The 17,905-nt window shown below is 45.9% G+C and overlaps 3 protein-coding genes across 5 annotated transcripts; 2 read left to right on the top strand and 1 right to left on the bottom strand.

Annotated features, from left to right (window-relative positions):
• The first annotated feature begins 140 nt into the window (after positions 1–140).
• On the top strand, positions 141–6,099 carry xkr7a (XK related 7a). Its single transcript, XM_029155921.3, has 3 exons — positions 141–795; positions 2,831–3,030; positions 3,235–6,099. Exons 1-3 carry the CDS (start codon positions 260–262, stop codon positions 4,188–4,190), a joined length of 1,692 nt encoding a protein of 563 aa, XP_029011754.1. The 5' UTR covers positions 141–259; the 3' UTR covers positions 4,191–6,099.
• Positions 6,100–6,724: 625 nt separating this feature from the next.
• LOC114858552 (CDK5 and ABL1 enzyme substrate 2-like) lies at positions 6,725–12,505 on the top strand. Of its 3 annotated transcripts, XM_029155925.3 has the most exons (9): positions 6,742–7,390; positions 7,652–7,744; positions 9,143–9,220; positions 9,379–9,478; positions 9,583–9,754; positions 9,838–9,935; positions 10,198–10,304; positions 10,423–10,627; positions 11,134–12,505. In XM_029155925.3, exons 1-9 carry the CDS (start codon positions 6,828–6,830, stop codon positions 11,272–11,274), a joined length of 1,557 nt encoding a protein of 518 aa, XP_029011758.1. In that variant the 5' UTR covers positions 6,742–6,827; the 3' UTR covers positions 11,275–12,505. The 3 variants fall into 3 exon arrangements, with proteins under 3 accessions (XP_029011757.1, XP_029011755.1, XP_029011758.1); XM_029155922.3 differs by having other exon boundaries at positions 6,727–7,390; positions 10,423–11,275; XM_029155924.3 differs by lacking the exon at positions 9,143–9,220 and having other exon boundaries at positions 6,725–7,390; positions 10,423–11,275.
• Positions 12,506–12,575: 70 nt separating this feature from the next.
• On the bottom strand, positions 12,576–17,479 carry adrm1 (ADRM1 26S proteasome ubiquitin receptor). Its single transcript, XM_029155926.3, has 10 exons — positions 17,381–17,479; positions 16,613–16,840; positions 16,399–16,515; positions 15,904–16,027; positions 15,714–15,800; positions 15,506–15,605; positions 14,173–14,414; positions 13,391–13,548; positions 13,028–13,130; positions 12,576–12,911 (listed from the first exon to the last, which is right to left on the bottom strand). Exons 2-10 carry the CDS (start codon positions 16,820–16,822, stop codon positions 12,808–12,810), a joined length of 1,245 nt encoding a protein of 414 aa, XP_029011759.1. The 5' UTR covers positions 16,823–16,840; positions 17,381–17,479; the 3' UTR covers positions 12,576–12,807.
• Between the last annotated feature and the right edge of the window lie 426 nt (positions 17,480–17,905).

The following is a 17,905-nucleotide window of genomic DNA, read 5'->3' as shown; positions in this document are numbered from 1 at the left end:
TTTAGTTGGTAGTTACTAAAAGGTCCAAAAGATGTCAGAGCGGACCGTGAGCGTTTATGTCCCTGCTGTTAAAAGCGGATTTCTCTGTGTTATGACCTAGAAGTCTCCCGTCTTGCACCTACTCTGGTCCTCCCCCCGCCCCCTTTCCCCTCCCTCTCCCCCACACGCATGCATACGGACCGACAGGCTACGCGACCCCCCTCCTCCCCTCCTCCATCATTTTCCCATCTCTTACTCACTCTCTTTCCCTACAACAAACATGGCCGCGAAATCTGATGGTGCTCCCGTCTCTCTACGGAACGAAATCCCACCCGAGTGTCCTTCCAGGTCGGACCCGCGGCCTCCGGAGCGTCGTCCCGGCGAGCAGCGCTACTCTCTCCAGGACTGCTGCTGGACGCTCTGCGCCCTTTTGGTTTTCTTCTCAGACGGGGCCTCAGACCTGTGGCTGGCCGCGGACTACTACCTAAGGAGGGACTTCTGGTGGTTTGCACTGACTCTGGTCTTTGTGATAGTCCCGTCCGTGGTGGTGCAAGTGTTGAGTTTCCGATGGTTCGCGTACGATTTCGCGGAAACCGTCGAGAGCGGCACGGCCGCGGCCGCCGTGGTGGCGGCGACGGGAGCGGAGGAGAGCGACTTCAGCACCAAGGACAGCGGCGAGCGGGGCGCTGGCCGCACTGCCGCGGCCGGGGTGCTGCCAGGGCCGGGCACCGGGGGTGGAGCCCGGGGCTGCTGCAGAGCCTTCATGTGGCTCTTCCAGGGTTTTATTCACATATTTCAGCTGGCACAGGTCTGGAGGTAAGACTGAACGCTCATAAGGGCACCCGAGAGGCAGCTGTACATTTTCGCTTTCTGCGCGTGTGTGTGCGTGTGTGTGTGTGTGTGTGTGTGTGTGTGTGTGTGTGTGTGTGTGTGTGTGTGTGTGTGTGTGTGTGTGTCGTGTGTGTGTCCCTGTAGCGTAAACCGCACTGAACCGTCATCATTCAGGGAGAATGGTGCCTAAATGCCACAATGTCTTTTTGTATTGTTTCTCTGAGGCTTGAAAGAGAGAATTAGACTCCACCCATCCATCACCACAACCCCCTGATGCGCTTTTAGGTCAATCATCTCCCGGGAAAATCATCAACTCATCCACACAAATCGTATATATATATATATATATATATATATATATATATATATATATATATATGTTTGAATGAGGCGGTTCCTGCCTGCTGAAGGAGACAGGCGACTAGTCATAAATGTCAGGAGCTTCATACGTGCAGCGATCCTGTGCATGTGTCGCTGAATGACGGCAGTTGAGCGCATTCCCAGTCGCTGCTTCAGGTTCAGTCGTATTCTCAGACTCCAAACAAGCCCGTGCACTTGCTGGCGCTCCCCGCACATGGGTGGTAGTAGGTCTGTGGGTCAGCTTCTCAGTCGCCGATGGTGATGCAGGAGTCAGTGCTCTGATCGCTTTTGACAGGCTTGAACTGCTGCCAGGCGGCAGGAGGCATTCAGCTGAACCGCGGTGGGCGGAGGGTCAGACAAAACATGATCGCATTCAAAGACAAGCTGTGTTTAATAAACCTAGTGGGTTATAAGAAGCCAACTTGTGTATAATGATAAAATCAGACACAGATCAATTGATGATTTATCTGTAGGCCTACATGTGTGTCTCTGCTTTCGCTTCCTGCCTGCTTGCACAGCCTTATGGGTAATATTTATTGATCCCCATTTTCTCTTGGACTCCTCAGTGTCTTTGCGAGCGTGTCCAGGAGCGCATTAAAACATTGTGGCAGCACAGAATTACCGGTAATGCCGTTAATGCTGCGCGTGCCCCGCTCGGACCGGCGCGCCTGCACATTAAGAGGATTAGCGCTGTGTGCCTTACCCTCAGCCGCGAGCGCACGAGCGATCTGTTACTGATACACAGTCAGGCAGGTGAGCCGAGATCAATTTGGGCCGACGACCAGAATTAAATGTCAACGCGCATGAGATGTGATATGGGCTCATGTGGCGTCTTCGGCCGCTGCTCTATTTTCTCAGTGTGTTACGTCCCGTGGCGTGTTTTTATAGCAGGATCCTGAACAAAAAAAGGCTTAGACAAACTCTCTTGTGGTTCAGCGGGCCTGTTGACATAGGGCTCCTTTGACCCTTCTCCCTGAGGCAATTAGTGGGACACTTATAGCCCGGCTGCTCCGCGGTTGCCACCCAGCACCACACTGTGTATTTGCACCGCTCATGTAAATGCCACATCTGTGCAGATGTGTGTTTGCATCGCACACAATTCTGTCCACAGACGCAGGTGAGTCACTTATTCAAGGTCAAGACAGAGCGAGTTGAGATGGAGGTGGCACTTACCTATCAGCAAGGCTTCAACAAGGGATTTACAGAAAGCTCCTTCGCCCCCAACCTTCAATCTTCTTTAAAAACGGGATTGAGGGCATTTATTTGGATTTCCTTTCGCTCCACAAGGCCCTCAAATTCAAATTCTTTTTGCCACCTTCATCATTTGAAGAGAGAGTTTTCCAGACACACTTCACATTCTCTCTCTCTCTCTCTCTCTCTCTCTCTCTCTGTGCTAAAATTAAAACCACAGAGCTGCTTAGTTGAGTTTGGGTCTAAATCTAAATCCCACAAGAGTAAGGCAACCAGCTTCTCTGTGAGATCTACTGACAGCTCCCAGAGCTCGGAATAATGGGTTATGACTTCTGAGGGTCGACGTTTGATGTCCTGAACTTTTTTAAGCACAGCATTAAAAGCTGAAAATCCACCCATCGCTCTTTTTTCCATCTTTATCACTTGCACTAGTAAATGTGTCCGAACCTCGTGTGCCTCCGCTGCGCAGGTACGTCCACGCCCTGTACCTGGGCGTGCAGAGCCGCTGGCACCGGGACCCCAAGCGCCGCCACTACTACTGGCGCATGATGTTCGAGAGCGCCGACATCAGCATGCTGCGCCTGCTGGAGTCCTTCCTGAAGAGCGCCCCCCAGCTGGTGCTGCAGCTCAGCATCATGATCCAGGCCAGCCAGGTGCTGCCCCTGCAGGGTGAGTGCGTCACTCGCTGAGCCTGACACCTGTCACTCGCCCGTCTGCGGCGTCTCGCTCGCCGCTCACCTCACTCAGGCCCCCACGGGCGACCAAAGTGTGTTATCACAAGCGGTTAGACAGTCACTCCGAAGTCATTTCCATCCCATCAAGCTGCTCTTTCTGAATCTCTCTCTCCCTGCTGCTTCTCCACTGTCTCCCCAGGGCTTTCAGCTTCCGCTTCGCTGATATCCCTTGCTTGGATGATCTCCTCCTATCAGAAAGTCCTGAGGGACTCCAGAGATGATAAGCTACCCATGACCTACAAGGCTGTCATAGTTCAGATCCTGTGGCACCTGTTCACCATAGGAGCCCGCACCCTCGCCTTCGCCCTGTTCGCCTCCGTGTTCCAGCTTTACTTCGGCATCTTCATCGTGGCCCACTGGTGCATCATGACCTTCTGGATCATCCAGGGCGAAACGGACTTCTGCATGTCCAAGTGGGAGGAGATCATCTATAACATGATGGTGGGCATCGTGTACGTTTTCTGCTGGTTCAGCGTGAGAGAGGGCCGCACCCGCTGCCGGATGCTCATCTACAGCCTCACTGTGTTTGCTGAGAACGTGGCTCTCACCACCGCCTGGTACGTGTACCGGGGCCCTCGTACCTCGGACTTCTACGCCGTCATCATGGTGTGCTTGGTGGCCAGCAGCTACGCTCTGGGAACCTTCTTCATGTTTGTGTACTACTGTCTGCTGCACCCCGACGGCCCCGTCTCAGGGTGGGGCTATATAGTGGAGAAGGAGGTGCCGGTGGAGACGCTGGCCTCCCCGGCCTCCAGCCTCCCCCCTGACCTGGTGAGCAGCCCCCCCAGGACCCTTCAGAGAACTAAAGGGCCCGAGAGGGAGCACGGGCTTGGGGTGGACGGAGACGTGTTCAAGGTCCGACCGTCTCGGGGAGCTCAGGCCCCAGTTCCCCCTCTCACCCCCAGGACAGAGGGGCCCGTCATCCGAATAGACTTGCCCAGGAAGAAGTATCCCGCCTGGGACGCTCACTTCATCGACCGTCGGCTGCGCAAAACCATCCTGGTGCTCGAAAGCGCCGCCCCGGTCACGCCAAGGATTCAGTACCGCTGCCTGGGGACCCCCAAAGAGGTGATGGAGTACGAGACCACCGTGTGATGCGCTGCGGCTGCTGTGGCTCCGCTCACGGCCGCGTGGACGTCCCGCCTTAAATAAAACGGCAGGAGGGTGACTCTCACTCAGCCGTCCGGTGCAGATTCCTATACTGTCAGACAGCAGAGCCGAGCAGGCGAAGAAAGAGACGGCGTCTTTGTGATGTTGTCCTGTGATATTTTGGTTTCTGTATCACTCCTCAGGTCAAGACGAGGTACAGGAGGACGTTCAGACATAGAGAAGAGCACAGGCAGGCGGAGAAGTGGAGCTGTACAGTGATCAATCAGAGGCCCTCGGTCCTCGGTGAAGGTGCTTCAGCCATCGTTCGATGTGTTTCGCGACAGAGGAGTCAACATGTATGATTATTTATGGCAGCTAGAACTCAAACATCCCTGAACGAGACGTAGAGGAGTCACAGGAAAAGGCTTTAATAGGATAAACACAGTCTACAATTAATACAAGGCAAATACTGATGGTTTTTGTTTCCAAAGCTTTTCACTCGTGTCGAACGGGTCTCTGGAAATGCTGCTTCAAATCAGAAGGGCAGATGAAAAGCATTGTTTGAGCTGAATGTAAAAACAGTTGAGTATGTGATTATTCGTGACGAGGCTTCACGCTGTGGGATTTACAACATTCCTGTGGTACTATGTTTGTTTTTTAAGTACGCTAGAACAAAAAAGAGATTTGTGTGTATTTACAAGCAATCTGTTGTTTTCGGGACATGTCATCACTTTGAGTCTAATAAAACGCGCCATCCTCCAAAATGTGTATGTACTCAACGATAGCATTATGATTTCCATTATATCTGCAGGATCGATTTATGGGATGGGACTTTCTGCAGCTGTATTTTCATACTGCATCCACCTCCAACAGCAAAGGCAGCACACAGATATTAATATCCATGTAAATCTAGCTGTACAATGAAGTCTGCAGTACAGAGGGAGAGCACTGGATGCTGGATTCATTGTCTCTTGTCTGTATGAAAGAAAAATGCTGCAGATTTTGGATTCCTGAACAAAAAAACGTTGCTAAAACTGATGGTGCAGGAAATAATCAACTGGGTTGACTTTGTTCAGCTGATATGCTGATGATCCACATCCACAAGAATAAGCAATGAAAAAAAATCTGTTAATTAGCCGGTCTGATAATCAATTAATTGTTTAAAACTGTTTTGGGTAAATATTTTGAAAAAAATGCCAAATATGTTGATTTTCTTTTAAATCGTCATGTGTATTGCAGTTTGAACAGCAAATCCAAATAAGTCAAATGATTTATTCAGCAATTAAGAATATTATTAGCCTCAACCCTAATTACAATAATAAATTGGTAGCTGTACAAAGATAGTTACCATTTGTTGTATTTTAGTGTAATTATTGTCTAATTACAAAAGTATTTGCCATTTAATTTCTGAAGCTATAAAATTAAGAGTAAGCACACTTTGTTTTATATAGACTAGTCAGGAGAAACCATGTGGATCGGTGTGTGTGCATGTGGGTGTGTGAGTTCACATACCAGCATGTTTAAGTGTAGGATGGGCAGTCTTGCCATAGAATGTCCACACAATTCATGTTAAAATATCTCATCCAAGAAATGACAGCTTTGTTGTAAACACTGTCCTTCTTTGCTCATTTCTCATCAGAAAAAAAACAACCAAGTCACAGAGCACCTCCATCATTCTGATGCTGGTGCTGAGCGTTTGAGTCCATCATTTACCAACCCCACAGTTTACCATGAAATCAGCTTGTTGTGGCAGGAGTTGAACGGGGCTGTACCTCAAACAAACATACACAAAGCTAGAATCAAAAAGCCTTAAACTGGTCATGCCAGAGTGGTGAGAGAACAGACAATAACTGGAAGGTGGAAATGATTTCATTGTGTTGTTATTGCTGTAATAAAGAGCAATGTGTTGACCTGATTGCTGCTGTGTGTGACATTTTACACTCACAAAAAGAGAAACATAGAGAATGGGAAGATATAAATGAACTATATATAAAACAGACAGACAGAAGGTCCAGGATTTCCATTGATCTAGTCCATCAATCTCTCTTACTCAGGAGAGTCTCTCATTCAAGCTCTCTGCTTACAGATCAATGGCATCCAGTGCCTTCTGAATTACTCCAACATCTGCACTGCTTCAAACAGCATCCTCTATAATAAAAAATGAAAAGGTTGAACCCATAAGTGCACAAATCAAATCTTCTGACAGCACATTTTCTAGACTAAAGATTAGAGATTTAAAGACTTTATTATAGACAATTAGTTTTGCCCTTTCGGGCACTGATGTAATTTGAAAATGCATACTCAAAGTGTATAACTAGCTTTATGTTCAGAGTAATAAACACAATGTGAACTCACATGTTTTTTAATTAATCTTCTACAGTAAGGCTATTAATTTGAATGTGTTGATGCTGAGTATTTCCTTTGTTTTCATGGCACCGCCCACTGTATTTATCCACCAATCAACTATAAAAGGCAAGGATCACTTTTGCATGATGTGCCTCTTATCCAATCAGTTCTGACCATTTGCTCGCTCTCGCGCGCATAATCAAAACCCCGGCCAATTGTGACACAGAGAGGCGGGGCCAACGCCGTGACACCGGTCACGCATTGCCGTCGCCTCTAACTGATACGTTTTAAACTAGAATGGCGACCGCTCTCTGCGGTTTGCAGTCCACGGCCAGTAACAGCAAACCGGCAAAGACGCACCGAGAGCACCGGAGGAAAGTCAAGGACTCCAGGCGGAGGCAGGCGGCTCTTTTGTTTCTTACCAATATCTCGCTGGACGGGCGGCCTCGTTCCAATATTAACGATGGAAGTAACAGCCAGAAAGCTGCCGAGGAGCCGCGACTTAGCGGCGGAGACGGCGGCGCGGCCGTCGTGCCCGCGCCTCCGGCGAGTCAAGCCCCGCTCGCCCCGGTGACAGAGCCCGCCGCAGCCGGTGGCGGCTCGTCCTCCAGTGCCGCGGGGCTGGTGAGCCCTGCTCGGCCTCCCTCGGTAACGTCTCCGGGACCCGCCGCCGGTGCCGTGGGGGCCAACGAGGTGTTTCTGGAGAGTGGAAGTGCGGCCGAGGCGCTGACGCCGGACACCCCTCTGTCGCCGGTGCCCACCGGCCACCAGCACTGCTCCCGTGTCCGGTCCACGCCGGCAGCCCTGAGCTCGGCCGGGACCGGAACCGGTACCGGCACCTCTATAGACACACGACAAAGGTGAGCGTATCATTCTTGCACTGACTTCCGCATAAGATCAAACCAGTAGGTATTAATTAAAGGAATCCGAGTTTTCTATACAAGCGTTTAGCTTCGGTGTAGAACTTATTTATTATTATGTATTATTATGTATAAATTAATTTCTCCTCTAAATACTTCTGTTTGGATCAAGCATCCAATAAACCTCCTCATGTGAAGGTTCTTTGTGTGGCTGGTACCAGAGTTAATAAAGTGCTCCTTGTGTCTTCCCTGCTCTTTTAGGCTGAGGAACGTCTCCGGTTCTCCTGGACCCAAGGTGCCCAAGAAAGTCCACTTCATCAAGAGTATGAGGCAATATGACACCAGAGGATGCAGGTGAGTCATCGAATGGCATGCATGCATGTATAGTAATTAAACAGAAGACAGTGGGGGAAGACGTGAATAACCAGACTGCGGTTTCTGTACAAATCAAAGGCTGGTTCTGCTTTTCTTTATTTGAATCGTTGGTCTGCTGCTGCTGGTTCAGTAATAAGCTGCTTAACTCCGGCACAGAGACTTAGTTAGGCCTGCGTACGACCAACAGTACAGCTGCTCAGCGCTGAACGCTGCAGTGAATTTAATCGCCCTTGGAGGCTCAGCAAAAGCAAAGCAGTGTGGAAATGTAACACCGTATTGCCCCAACAGTGAGATAACCCCGATGCAAAACCACACTGAAATATCACTGTGTGTTTGTTGACCTACATACAAATCTCAGGATTTGATTTTATGAAAGCGTGCTTGACTTTGAATGTAAACCTCTGGCTACACATGTCACAAAGCTGTTGTTTGTTTCTTCAAACCATGTGTTGTTGACTCCCATTTTAAGCTTTTGTTTTCCCCCAACATTTTCATTGTGGGGACATCATCCCATTCATGCCCACCTACATGTGTTTTCTGCTGGTGTGTGTGTGTGTCACAGTCATGCGGCGAGTCTAAACTTCCCCCGTGGTTCTGTTTCTCTTTCTGTTTTAGGCAGTTGCGCATTGTGTGTCCTGAAGCAGAGAGATTCAGTGGCTCCTTAATGTCCCTGTAGGAGATCCGATATCATTGTGTCAAGGTCTGACCCGTGTGTTGAGCCACTGATCGGTGTTTTGTGAACACCCGTGTCTGTGAAGTTTTCTTAGTTCCACAGTGTGTTCTTTCTGTCATTAGGTACCTGTGAAATAGTTGAAATGTAGTGGTGGTAGCTATTTCGTTCAGTTCCTTCGTGTGTTACATTTAAATATTAGGTAAAGAGATTCTGCCCATAGCTGTGATTGTCCAGATGTCTGGGGTTTTACCCTGTGAAAGCTGCCATTGGCTGCAGCACATCTGCGATCCTCACTAGGAAGTGTGGTGAATGGGATAATAGACGGATGGAACCACTATAAATCTAAATGGGTCTTTTGGATTTGAAGAAAATCCCAAAGCATGTTTGTTGAGCAAGAGACCGGATAATGTTACGTATCCATGTAGGTAAAAGCAGAATCTTGACGTTAACAGTTCATGTTTTTAAACATTTAATGTTTAAGTATGAGACGTAGAGGCCGGCTTCGATTCCATTCCTGCTCCACGACCCACAGATTGATGTTGTGTCCGCGTAGCTCTGCCGCTGATCAACACAGAATCTGCCACCGCCGCTTCAGCACTGATGACCGCTGTGTGTCCAGGAGCTGCTGAGTAACGGTGGCTGCCGTCGTTGCTTGTAGACTGACACCATCTGTTTTGTCTGCCTGTACCTCCTGTGTCCTGCAGGATCATGCTGATTTGTGCCAAGCGGTCGTTATGTGCTGCTTTCTCAGTGCTGCCCTATGGACAGAGTGCTCACACCAGGTACTAAGAAAGTGTCATCTCAAGCAGAGAGCAGCCATCCATTTCCCTTTTCATTTCACCATCCTTCTGTGTGATCCATATCATTCTCAGTATAAGAGCCGTGTGCGAGTGTGTATTCTGAAGTGAAAAATACATGAATGTGAATTTTTTTTCAACAGTGATCCGAAGCTGGAGGCTCAGAGACAAAGGCTTTCCTCTGTGGTGGCTGTTGATCTACTTCCTGCGCTGGAAGGTGTGGAGTTAGGCGCTTATGGCAAGGTGACTCTATTCATGTGATGAGAAACAGAAATACAGGCGTCACTTAGACAAATCTGCTTGATCAGAACTTTTTTTTATGAAAATGTCTCTTTTCGCTTCCTCAGACGGTGTCATACGCTCGCTTCCTTTATCCAACCAATGCTTTGATGAGGCCGAAGAGCAGCAGCGGAGTGCCAGAGAACTGCACGGCTCAGGCCTCGCAGGCGGGTCTCCGTGGCAACAGTCAGAGGACCTTCACCCCTGCTCGTCTGAATAACACTGTAGCACAGGACCCATGTATGACGCCAGTTAAATGATGCACTTACCGCTTCTCTTTATGGACCTCAGGAGTGATTACACTGTGTGCTTTGTGCTTTCAGATGTCGAGGAGGTGGCAGAGTATGACCCCAACCTGCTCAGCGACCCACAGTGGCCGTGTGGTCGCCACAAGAGAGTTCTGATATTTGCCTCATATGTGGTGAGAAGTTTTAAATTCACTCAGGTCGCTGGGCTTAGAAAAGGTGTGTCAGAATGTTTTGACTTTGAAATCAGGGACAGAGATCTGTCAACAGGAATGAAGTACATCTACTCCAGAAATAAAAGATCTAATAATAATTTGATGATTTTATTGCTGGTCATCAGACCTAATCACAAGACTGCACTTAAAAAGGAATTTTAAAAAAGAGTAAATTTAAAGGCAAAGCTTTAATCTCTGTTCTTTGGTTTGTGTCTCTGTGCAGACGACTGTTATCGAATATGTGAAACCTTCTGACTTAAAGAAGGACATGAATGAGACTTTCAGAGAGAAGTTTCCTCACATTAAGCTGACACTGAGCAAGATAAGAAGGTACATCCCTCTTTGATTCTTAAAGGTTTGACCTGTTGTTTGCTGTTTTCCAGAGGACTCGCATGCCATCACAGAAACCAGCATCAGGATTTGTAACTGTCTCTTTCCTCTCCTCCAGTCTGAAGAGAGAAATGCGTGCTGTGAGCGAGGAGTGTGGTCTTCAGCCGGTGACTACATCTATGGCTTTTGTTTACTTTGAGAAGCTGGTGCTGCAGGGCCGCCTCAACAAGCAGAACAGGAAGCTAGTGGCTGCAGCTTGTGTACTGCTGGCTGCAAAGATCAGCAGTGATCTGCGGAAGCCAGAAGTCAAGCAGCTCATTGACGTGAGTAAAGTTTCCACACGCACGTCTCACGCATTCAGATGGGACTTGGAAACAAGTTCCCTTCAGCAAGCAAACACAAACACAGAGGCCTTTGCTAGAAAGGTGCACTGCTTACGAGTCCTCTTGTCACACGTGTGTGTGATTCTTGACTTCTCTTCTGCTTTGTATGATTTACAGCAACACAGGTTTGTGTACTTTGTCTCCTGCTTGAACTCCTGCAGCTGCTGCTGTCAATAAAACAGACACACCTCTGCAGCTGCTCAGCTGAAACACAGCTTTTCAGGTTTTTCTGCAAACAAAGCAAATAACAATGGACAGAAGATGATTCATCTGTTTCCACAGTGAATATTAGGAAGTATTCAGATGACTAAATGAGGTTTAAATGGAAACATTACTGTTAGCAATAGTCTGATATGCTCTAACGCTGCTGTAGGAGACAGAATGGTGAATACTAAATGTATTGTTTGTTTCTCTGTTCTTCTCTTTATACCACTGTGGCCGAGTAGAAGCTGGAGGAGCGTTTCCGTATCAACAGACGGGACTTAATTCCTCTGGAGTTCTCGGTGCTGGTTGCCTTGGAGATGGGACTTTATCTCCCTGAGAGTATGGTCATGCCACACTACCGCAGACTGGTGCAGCAGGGTTAAATAGGACGTGATGTCTGACACTGCTGGTTTCAGTAATAACACCAGCAAGCGTGTGTGTGTGTGTGTGTGTGTGTGCGCGCGCGTGTGCAGTAAAGTAATGTGGACTGACCATGTGTATGTATTGACCAGTTTATAAGCTGTGCTGTTCGAATCTAACAAGTCTGTTGTATTTATTTCCTGTCAGTGTCACTCACTCTGTGTAAACAAGATGTAGTTTACCCAGACGTTTTGGCCTCGGTGGCGCATGTGTGTATCTGACTGTCTTTTTGTAAGTGTGATGTCATGAGCTCTATGTTAGAGATGTTCAATGAGCACGTTAAGTGTGCTTTTGCATCCTCCTGTTTGGTACAGATTCGTCACCTGTGATTAATAATATGACTCTTATGTGGTGATATGGCAAACTTGCACCTTTGTCATTACTATACAGCCTGTATAGTAATGTTGATTTTCTAAAAATCTTTTAATCCACTGTGACATTGAAACCTTTTAGTCATTTGACTTAAACATGAAACTGCAGACTGTGCGTGAACATGATTTTTAGAGCAGTAAGTGGCCTTTAATTTATTTGTACTGTATCAGCCGCATGTGTGTAGTTAAAGTAGCTGGTTATTGAATAGAAAGATGATGACAATAATCATATGGCAGGTCTGTGGTATTGGTTTAGAAAGTGTGCTAATATACTGTCATACTACTGTGGTGTCACATAAAAGGAAACGTTTGTTTCCGGGGATATCCTTTTTGGTAAATGCACTGGTATTTATTTTATAACGTTTGTATTTTAATTTCTCAGGAATTCTTACGTTGTCATATCTTTGAATGGCTCATTAAGTCTAACCCAAAGAGAAACTTAGAGCAGATGAAACCGTAGCGGTCGCTGTGAAAACGCGCTTCTTTTTTGTACAAATGTCACGTTATGGATCCGACTGCAGTACTCGTCACAGTTTTGTGCCATTAAGTGTCAAAGAATGGAAAAAGTGCCTGAAGCTACAGTGGCAGTGAAATGGTTAACAGTCTTATCTTAAGTGATATTTAACGTTGACATTTCGTCTTGCAGTTGTAGACGTTTAAATGTTGAGCATCTTGTCCTGGACGGATAAAATGGTTCAGTTTTCTCTAGGTGTTTGAGTGTAACTGCAGAAATCTGTATGTGTGGTTGGTGTCACATTGGTAAATATTCGTTGTTTACATACTGTGAAATGAATGTTTTTGAAATATATTTTCAGCACTGAAACGCCTTTGGAGTTGTTGTTTTGTCAGATCAACCAGTGAGTACACAGCAAAAAAAAGACTAAACAAGACCGTGTTTGTCTACACTTTACTTTTCCTTGCATTAGGACATGTTGAACACAGATGAATCAGTATATATTAATTCAACGCATGGTCGCAGGATGAACAATGCTTACAGCTGACAGGACAGCTTGGTCACGGTTTCTGCTATATTATCCATAAGTTAAGTAGCCATTATCCATTTTGTGTAATGGTACCAAAACAGCAGAAGCAGCCAAATAAATAATTCAATAACATTAACGGTTCTTAGTCCAAACTCATGTCTTCATCGTCATCTTTCTTGTCTTTGGCGTCTCCTTCCTGGTCTGATTTCGTCTCCGTCTCCATGGCTTTGGCAAATGCCTCCACATCTGTAGAGACAAATGTTCAGGCTTTAGGGCTGATTATTATAAAAAGTAAAAATTTGCAGAGTTTAGCATTTTAGCTTTCTTACTGTGAAGGAATGTGACGTTAGTGAGACACTGACCTCCTTTGTTCGCTGCGTCGACGGCCTCTGCAGGCAAACCAAACTGGTTCATGAGAGGCCCCAACTGCCCGGATGCCAGAGCGCTGCTGAACATACTCATCGCCTGCAGGAAGACAAATAGCCAAACTTAGCAGAAATACAAGACCTCACATTTCTTATGCTGTTACTCAGAGAGAGTAGTGTTTAATGTCAGCAGCAAGAAAAAGAGCCAAGAGCTGTTTATCAGATCAGCCTGGAACTAGTGCACAAGCTGTAAATTTAGGGCTGACATTAAATCTCAGTTAACATCTTTATTAGAATGGTAATAAATGTCAAACCAAGCAATAGAAAAAACAAGTAGACTATAGAAGAGAAGGACTTCACCTGCTGGAACTGAGGCGAGCTCAGCGTGTTGTGGAGCTCCTCTGAGCTCTGAGGCAGGGACTCTCCAGACGGCAGGTAGGGCATCAGCCTCTGCTGCACCTCCGGGTTCGCCAGAATGGGAGCCATGACCTCAGGCGTTAGGACGCTGGCGAGGTCCACTGCAAGTAAACACAGGACAGATGTTCAGAAGTTCATAAAAAAAAGGTATGTATTTTGGCTGCCAAAAAGTCTATAAATGCAGAGAAAATATTGAGAAACGTCCTTTTTGCCATTTTCCTGTGTCTTTACCAAAACTAAACGATTATCAATGAAAATAAAAGCAGCAAATCGTCCAAGTTAAAAAGCTCTAACTAGAGGTTTGAATTGTTGATACTATATTATTCATATATAGATATACAGGTCAATGTATATAATCTTATGCTGTAGGTTATGCTGGCCATTATTATGTTTTAATGTTGCCTTTAAGATATAAATGTCTTTATATCTCTTTTTTTTTTGGTTGCTCTCCAGCAACTTGTGAGGGAAAGAATTTTTTTTTCTTTTTCGCTGCTAGTTAGTGTGAACGCTGTGGTTCAACTGTAGATGCTAATGTGTTCTCATATTGTACAGGGTTATGAAAGTTACAAGAGTAATGAATATGGATTAATCTTCACTTTAGCGAAGCAGAAAGGTGCTTCATGCAGTGTGGCTACAGGATTACAGCATTATTATTTGCTGCTAAATCTCGTGATTATTTATGCGTTCTATGCCCTCTGGTGGCTATTTCCCTCTGCTACACTCACCTCCCTGGCCACTGGCAGGTACGTTCATGGTGGCCAAGATGCTCTGCAGGTCTCTCAGCTGGATGGGCTGTGTGGGGTTGGCTGCAGCCGCAGCCATAGAGGACACAACGGGGGTGGAAGGGGTGGTGGCTGTGGGGGAGGCGGCTGAGGTGGCGGAGGGAGTGATGGGAGTGGTGGGGACCTGGGAGGAGCTGAGACGACTGGTGGCAGACGTGGAGGTGGGAGTGACAGCTGTGGATGGACTGAAGGGAGAGAAAGACAAGAAAAAAAAAAAAGACCAACGTCACCAGGCAACAGTTTTCCAGCAAGAAGCACCAACACAAACCTCAATGTGATCAACAACATTTGCTTCAGTTACTTCCTGAATTTCTGCATATGCAATTCATAAACCCAAGAACAGGAGGGAACTTAAATTAAATGTTTATTACATAAACAGTTAAACAACCACATATATAAGCTATGGAATAAATGAATAAATAATAATGGATAAAAACAGTTTTGTTGGTAGACACCTGAGACATTAGAGACAGGAAGCATTTGTATTAAGCTTTAAAAGATGCTTCTAGAAATCTGTGAACCTTCTAGTTTGATGTTAGGATTTTGAACAGCTGATTCTACTTGTGCTCACAGGTTCTGCACCAAGTAATATGTAAGCAGATCTTTACATATTACTTGGTTCATAACACCTGTGGTGGAAATTTTCCATAAAGAGGCTGATGAGAGAGTTGTCTTTTGTGTGATTTATTATAAAAATAAAAGGAAAAAAAATAATGGGGAAAGTAATAATGGAGTCCAGAAACCAGCTGGGGAGATCAGTGCACACACCACGAAGGTGAAAGAGCCCACAATCCTCAAGTCACTTCTGCCTTTAAACCCCTCTGTCCGACTACAGTGGAATGTCTATGTAGCCCAATCAAACTGCATGCACCACCTCATCCCTGTCGCCGTGTGTGGAGATGTTTACATTCTCACACCTGCATCACTGGTGTCTGACTATCAGAGAGGACGGAGGACTAAGTCTCAACAGACAGAGAGACACAACTCCCCGGCCTTGGGTTTGGGAGCTAGAGTCCAGAGTCTATCAGACAGAGACAACCATTGAACAATCTAAGCGGAATGTCAGATACATAAAACAGATGGAAGACAAAACATACAATATTAATTGCAGAACATAAGTCATAAATCATATAATAACTGCATAGAATAAGGAAGAAACTATTTTTTGCCAGCAGTAATTAGAAAAATATGTTACACAATTAAAGAAAGTCCAGATAAGCTGTGTTTTAAGCAGATGGTGCTTCTTGGAGATTTTCATTATATACATATAAAATACCTTGTTGAGGAGTTGCTGGCAGCAGGAACACTGCTGCTGCTGGTGCTGCTGCTGCCCAGGAGGTTGGCCAAACCTGGACCAGCGAGTGCTCCCAGACCACCTGACATTCACAAAACAGATCATAAAATTATGACAAGAAATTCTCCACATAGCAGATATTTCGGAGGACGCCAGGTCTGCAGTCTTGGGAATTTGGGGAGCTACATACCGATCCCCCCCAGTCCGGTGGGTCCAATCAGCTGCATGAGCTGGTTGTGGCTCATGTTACCCAGGAGGCTCTGCAGTCCACCCTCCCCTTGGCATCACAACAGAACACACGTCAAAATCCGGTTTCCGGTTCATGATTCTTGGCCACGACAGGGTTAAAGTTTGATTAGGAAAACATGAACATCTATTACCTCCCAGAGCAGACAGATCATGTCCTCCACTGCCTCCACTCCCAAGTGCACCGGGCATGGGAGGGTTGTTCAGGTATTCGTTTACTTTACGGCAGTACTCCTCATCTTTGTCGGTTTTTGGCTCCTGAAATAAAATAAAAACATGTTAGAAGTTCTGAAAAAGGTAAACCTTTACTGTGAATATGTTTTTTTTTTTTATTTAACACTTGAATGAATGTGCATGCAATGAATGCATGCTTGACAAAATGTGTCAAAGAACATAGATATAATAGTACAATAACATTTGTTTTATTTTATTATATATTTATTTGTGAAGTTCAATCCAAGATAATTTATTGTACAACAAAACTGTAACTGTCAGAAATACTGTACATAGAATACAGTTGTACTTAAAACTGCTCTACACCTGTGATGCAATGAAAAGATAAATCATGTTGCACATGTGGAGCCAACATTTACAATCTTTGCAATCTTGATGTAACATAAGCTGCATACCTGCATCCAGAAGAAGAGTCTTTTGGAGCCAGCCTTGAACTTCAACACATACACTCGTCCAGTGGTGCACTGGTTCACCCGTTTGAACTCGCAGTCATCTGGGAAGATGATGAGGTCCTGAATTTAGGACATAAAGAGGTTAATATTGGTCAAACTCAACGTCCATCACTGAAATTCTTATTTGAACAAGCAATGCACGAATTTCGTCGCTTACATCATCCACGTTTCCAGTCGTCCGGTCCTTCCAACAGAAATGGATGAGGGAGTCATCGGTCTGCTGAATGTACACCTGACCTTTACGCTTGTCAGGAGTCACCGTGCTGCCCTTCATCGTCATTTTACCAGCCCGGAACTCCACCAGATACTTGCTGGATGATCCACGGGACCCAGACACCATGCTGGGGAACAAAGCTCCAGAGGCCATGATGACTAGGACAGAACACTGCAAAGACATAAACATGTTCCAGTGTGTGTCCAGGAGCATTCACACTGAATTTAGCTTCTTTGACAGCGTGATCCCTTTTACACCACCTTTAGGTGATCATGCTGTAAGAGCTCATAGAGGTCCTGACTCCCAGACAGAGTTACACTGGATGTAACTGTCCTGGTGGCTACACTGACATAGCTTGAAATAATGGTTCCCGTTACATTAGCTGCACCGAACGGGAACCGGACTGGTCACAGATAATACATGAGCACGGGTTGCCTTTCTTCAGCTGTTTCTTTCATGACACTTATGCCGTTTCATTTGAGGAGTATAGCTACAGATGTAAATAAAACAAGCCATAATAAACCACTCTTGGTCTTCGGACTAGCTACAGCCACAGATGACTCTGCATCCTACAGCCATCAGCCTGTTCGCCGCTCACTGCGGTCGCAACAGACCCTCGACTAAACCTTACACTCTCGCAACATTAAACCACGCGTCTCCGTCATGTTTTAAAAAGTCGGAACCTAGTAACAATAAGATATTTCTACTTACGTGTGTCTCTGTAATATCGCTGAGCTCAAAGCGTGTCAACCACTCCGAGGTTAATGGTGATTGGCTGATAGTCGCCGGTGCTTCACTGGGATTGGTCGAGCTGCGTGTCAATCACGTGAGCTTTAAAGGTGCTGCGCATGTTCGGTAGAGATGACACAGCAGGTTAAAGGCTTATTTACACACGTACGGGCCATATATTCATATATGACATTTGGGATGGTGATTTAAACATTATAGCCCATGTTTGCCTCTTTGTGGCATCTATTCTACATACTGTTTTTAACCATCTGTAGAAAAAAGTGTCTAAAGGAGCCTTCCCCACTAGAAATAAGTCATATCCATATTAGGTAATTACACTCATTTAGGCCCAGAATTAATGGATAGGACACTGGTTACTTTCATTTCTTTGTGATTTCTTTGGTATATTTTTCTGAAATAATATTACAGGATTAAGTTATTTAGTAAAAATGCGTATCATATAAAACGTATGTCATTGTACTTCTTTTCTCGTCAAGTACTCCAGAA

This window comes from Betta splendens, chromosome 7, assembly GCF_900634795.4.
Source record: "Betta splendens chromosome 7, fBetSpl5.4, whole genome shotgun sequence".
NCBI lineage: Eukaryota > Metazoa > Chordata > Actinopteri > Anabantiformes > Osphronemidae > Betta > Betta splendens.
Note: the sequence above shows the minus strand (reverse complement) of the source record. Positions and strands in the feature narration are given on the sequence as shown.

What these genes read in the sequence shown, in the direction of transcription:
- xkr7a (XM_029155921.3), top strand. Translation starts at nt 260, where the DNA reads ATGGCCGCGAAATCTGATGGTGCTCCCGTCTCTCTACGGAACGAAATC. An exon ending in CAGCTGGCACAGGTCTGGAG is followed by an intron (nt 796 to 2,830) that starts GTAAGACTGAAC and finishes TCCGCTGCGCAG; the next exon opens with GTACGTCCACGCCCTGTACC. An exon ending in CCAGGTGCTGCCCCTGCAGG is followed by an intron (nt 3,031 to 3,234) that starts GTGAGTGCGTCA and finishes CTGTCTCCCCAG; the next exon opens with GGCTTTCAGCTTCCGCTTCG.
- LOC114858552 (XM_029155922.3), top strand. Translation starts at nt 6,828, where the DNA reads ATGGCGACCGCTCTCTGCGGTTTGCAGTCCACGGCCAGTAACAGCAAA. An exon ending in TATGACACCAGAGGATGCAG is followed by an intron (nt 7,745 to 9,142) that starts GTGAGTCATCGA and finishes TGTGTCCTGCAG; the next exon opens with GATCATGCTGATTTGTGCCA. An exon ending in TGATATTTGCCTCATATGTG is followed by an intron (nt 9,936 to 10,197) that starts GTGAGAAGTTTT and finishes GTCTCTGTGCAG; the next exon opens with ACGACTGTTATCGAATATGT.
- adrm1 (XM_029155926.3), bottom strand. Translation starts at nt 16,822, where the DNA reads ATGGCCTCTGGAGCTTTGTTCCCCAGCATGGTGTCTGGGTCCCGTGGA. An exon ending in TGATCTGTCTGCTCTGGGAG is followed by an intron (nt 15,801 to 15,903) that starts GTAATAGATGTT and finishes TGTGATGCCAAG; the next exon opens with GGGAGGGTGGACTGCAGAGC. An exon ending in GCCAGCAACTCCTCAACAAG is followed by an intron (nt 14,415 to 15,505) that starts GTATTTTATATG and finishes CTCTCCCTTCAG; the next exon opens with TCCATCCACAGCTGTCACTC.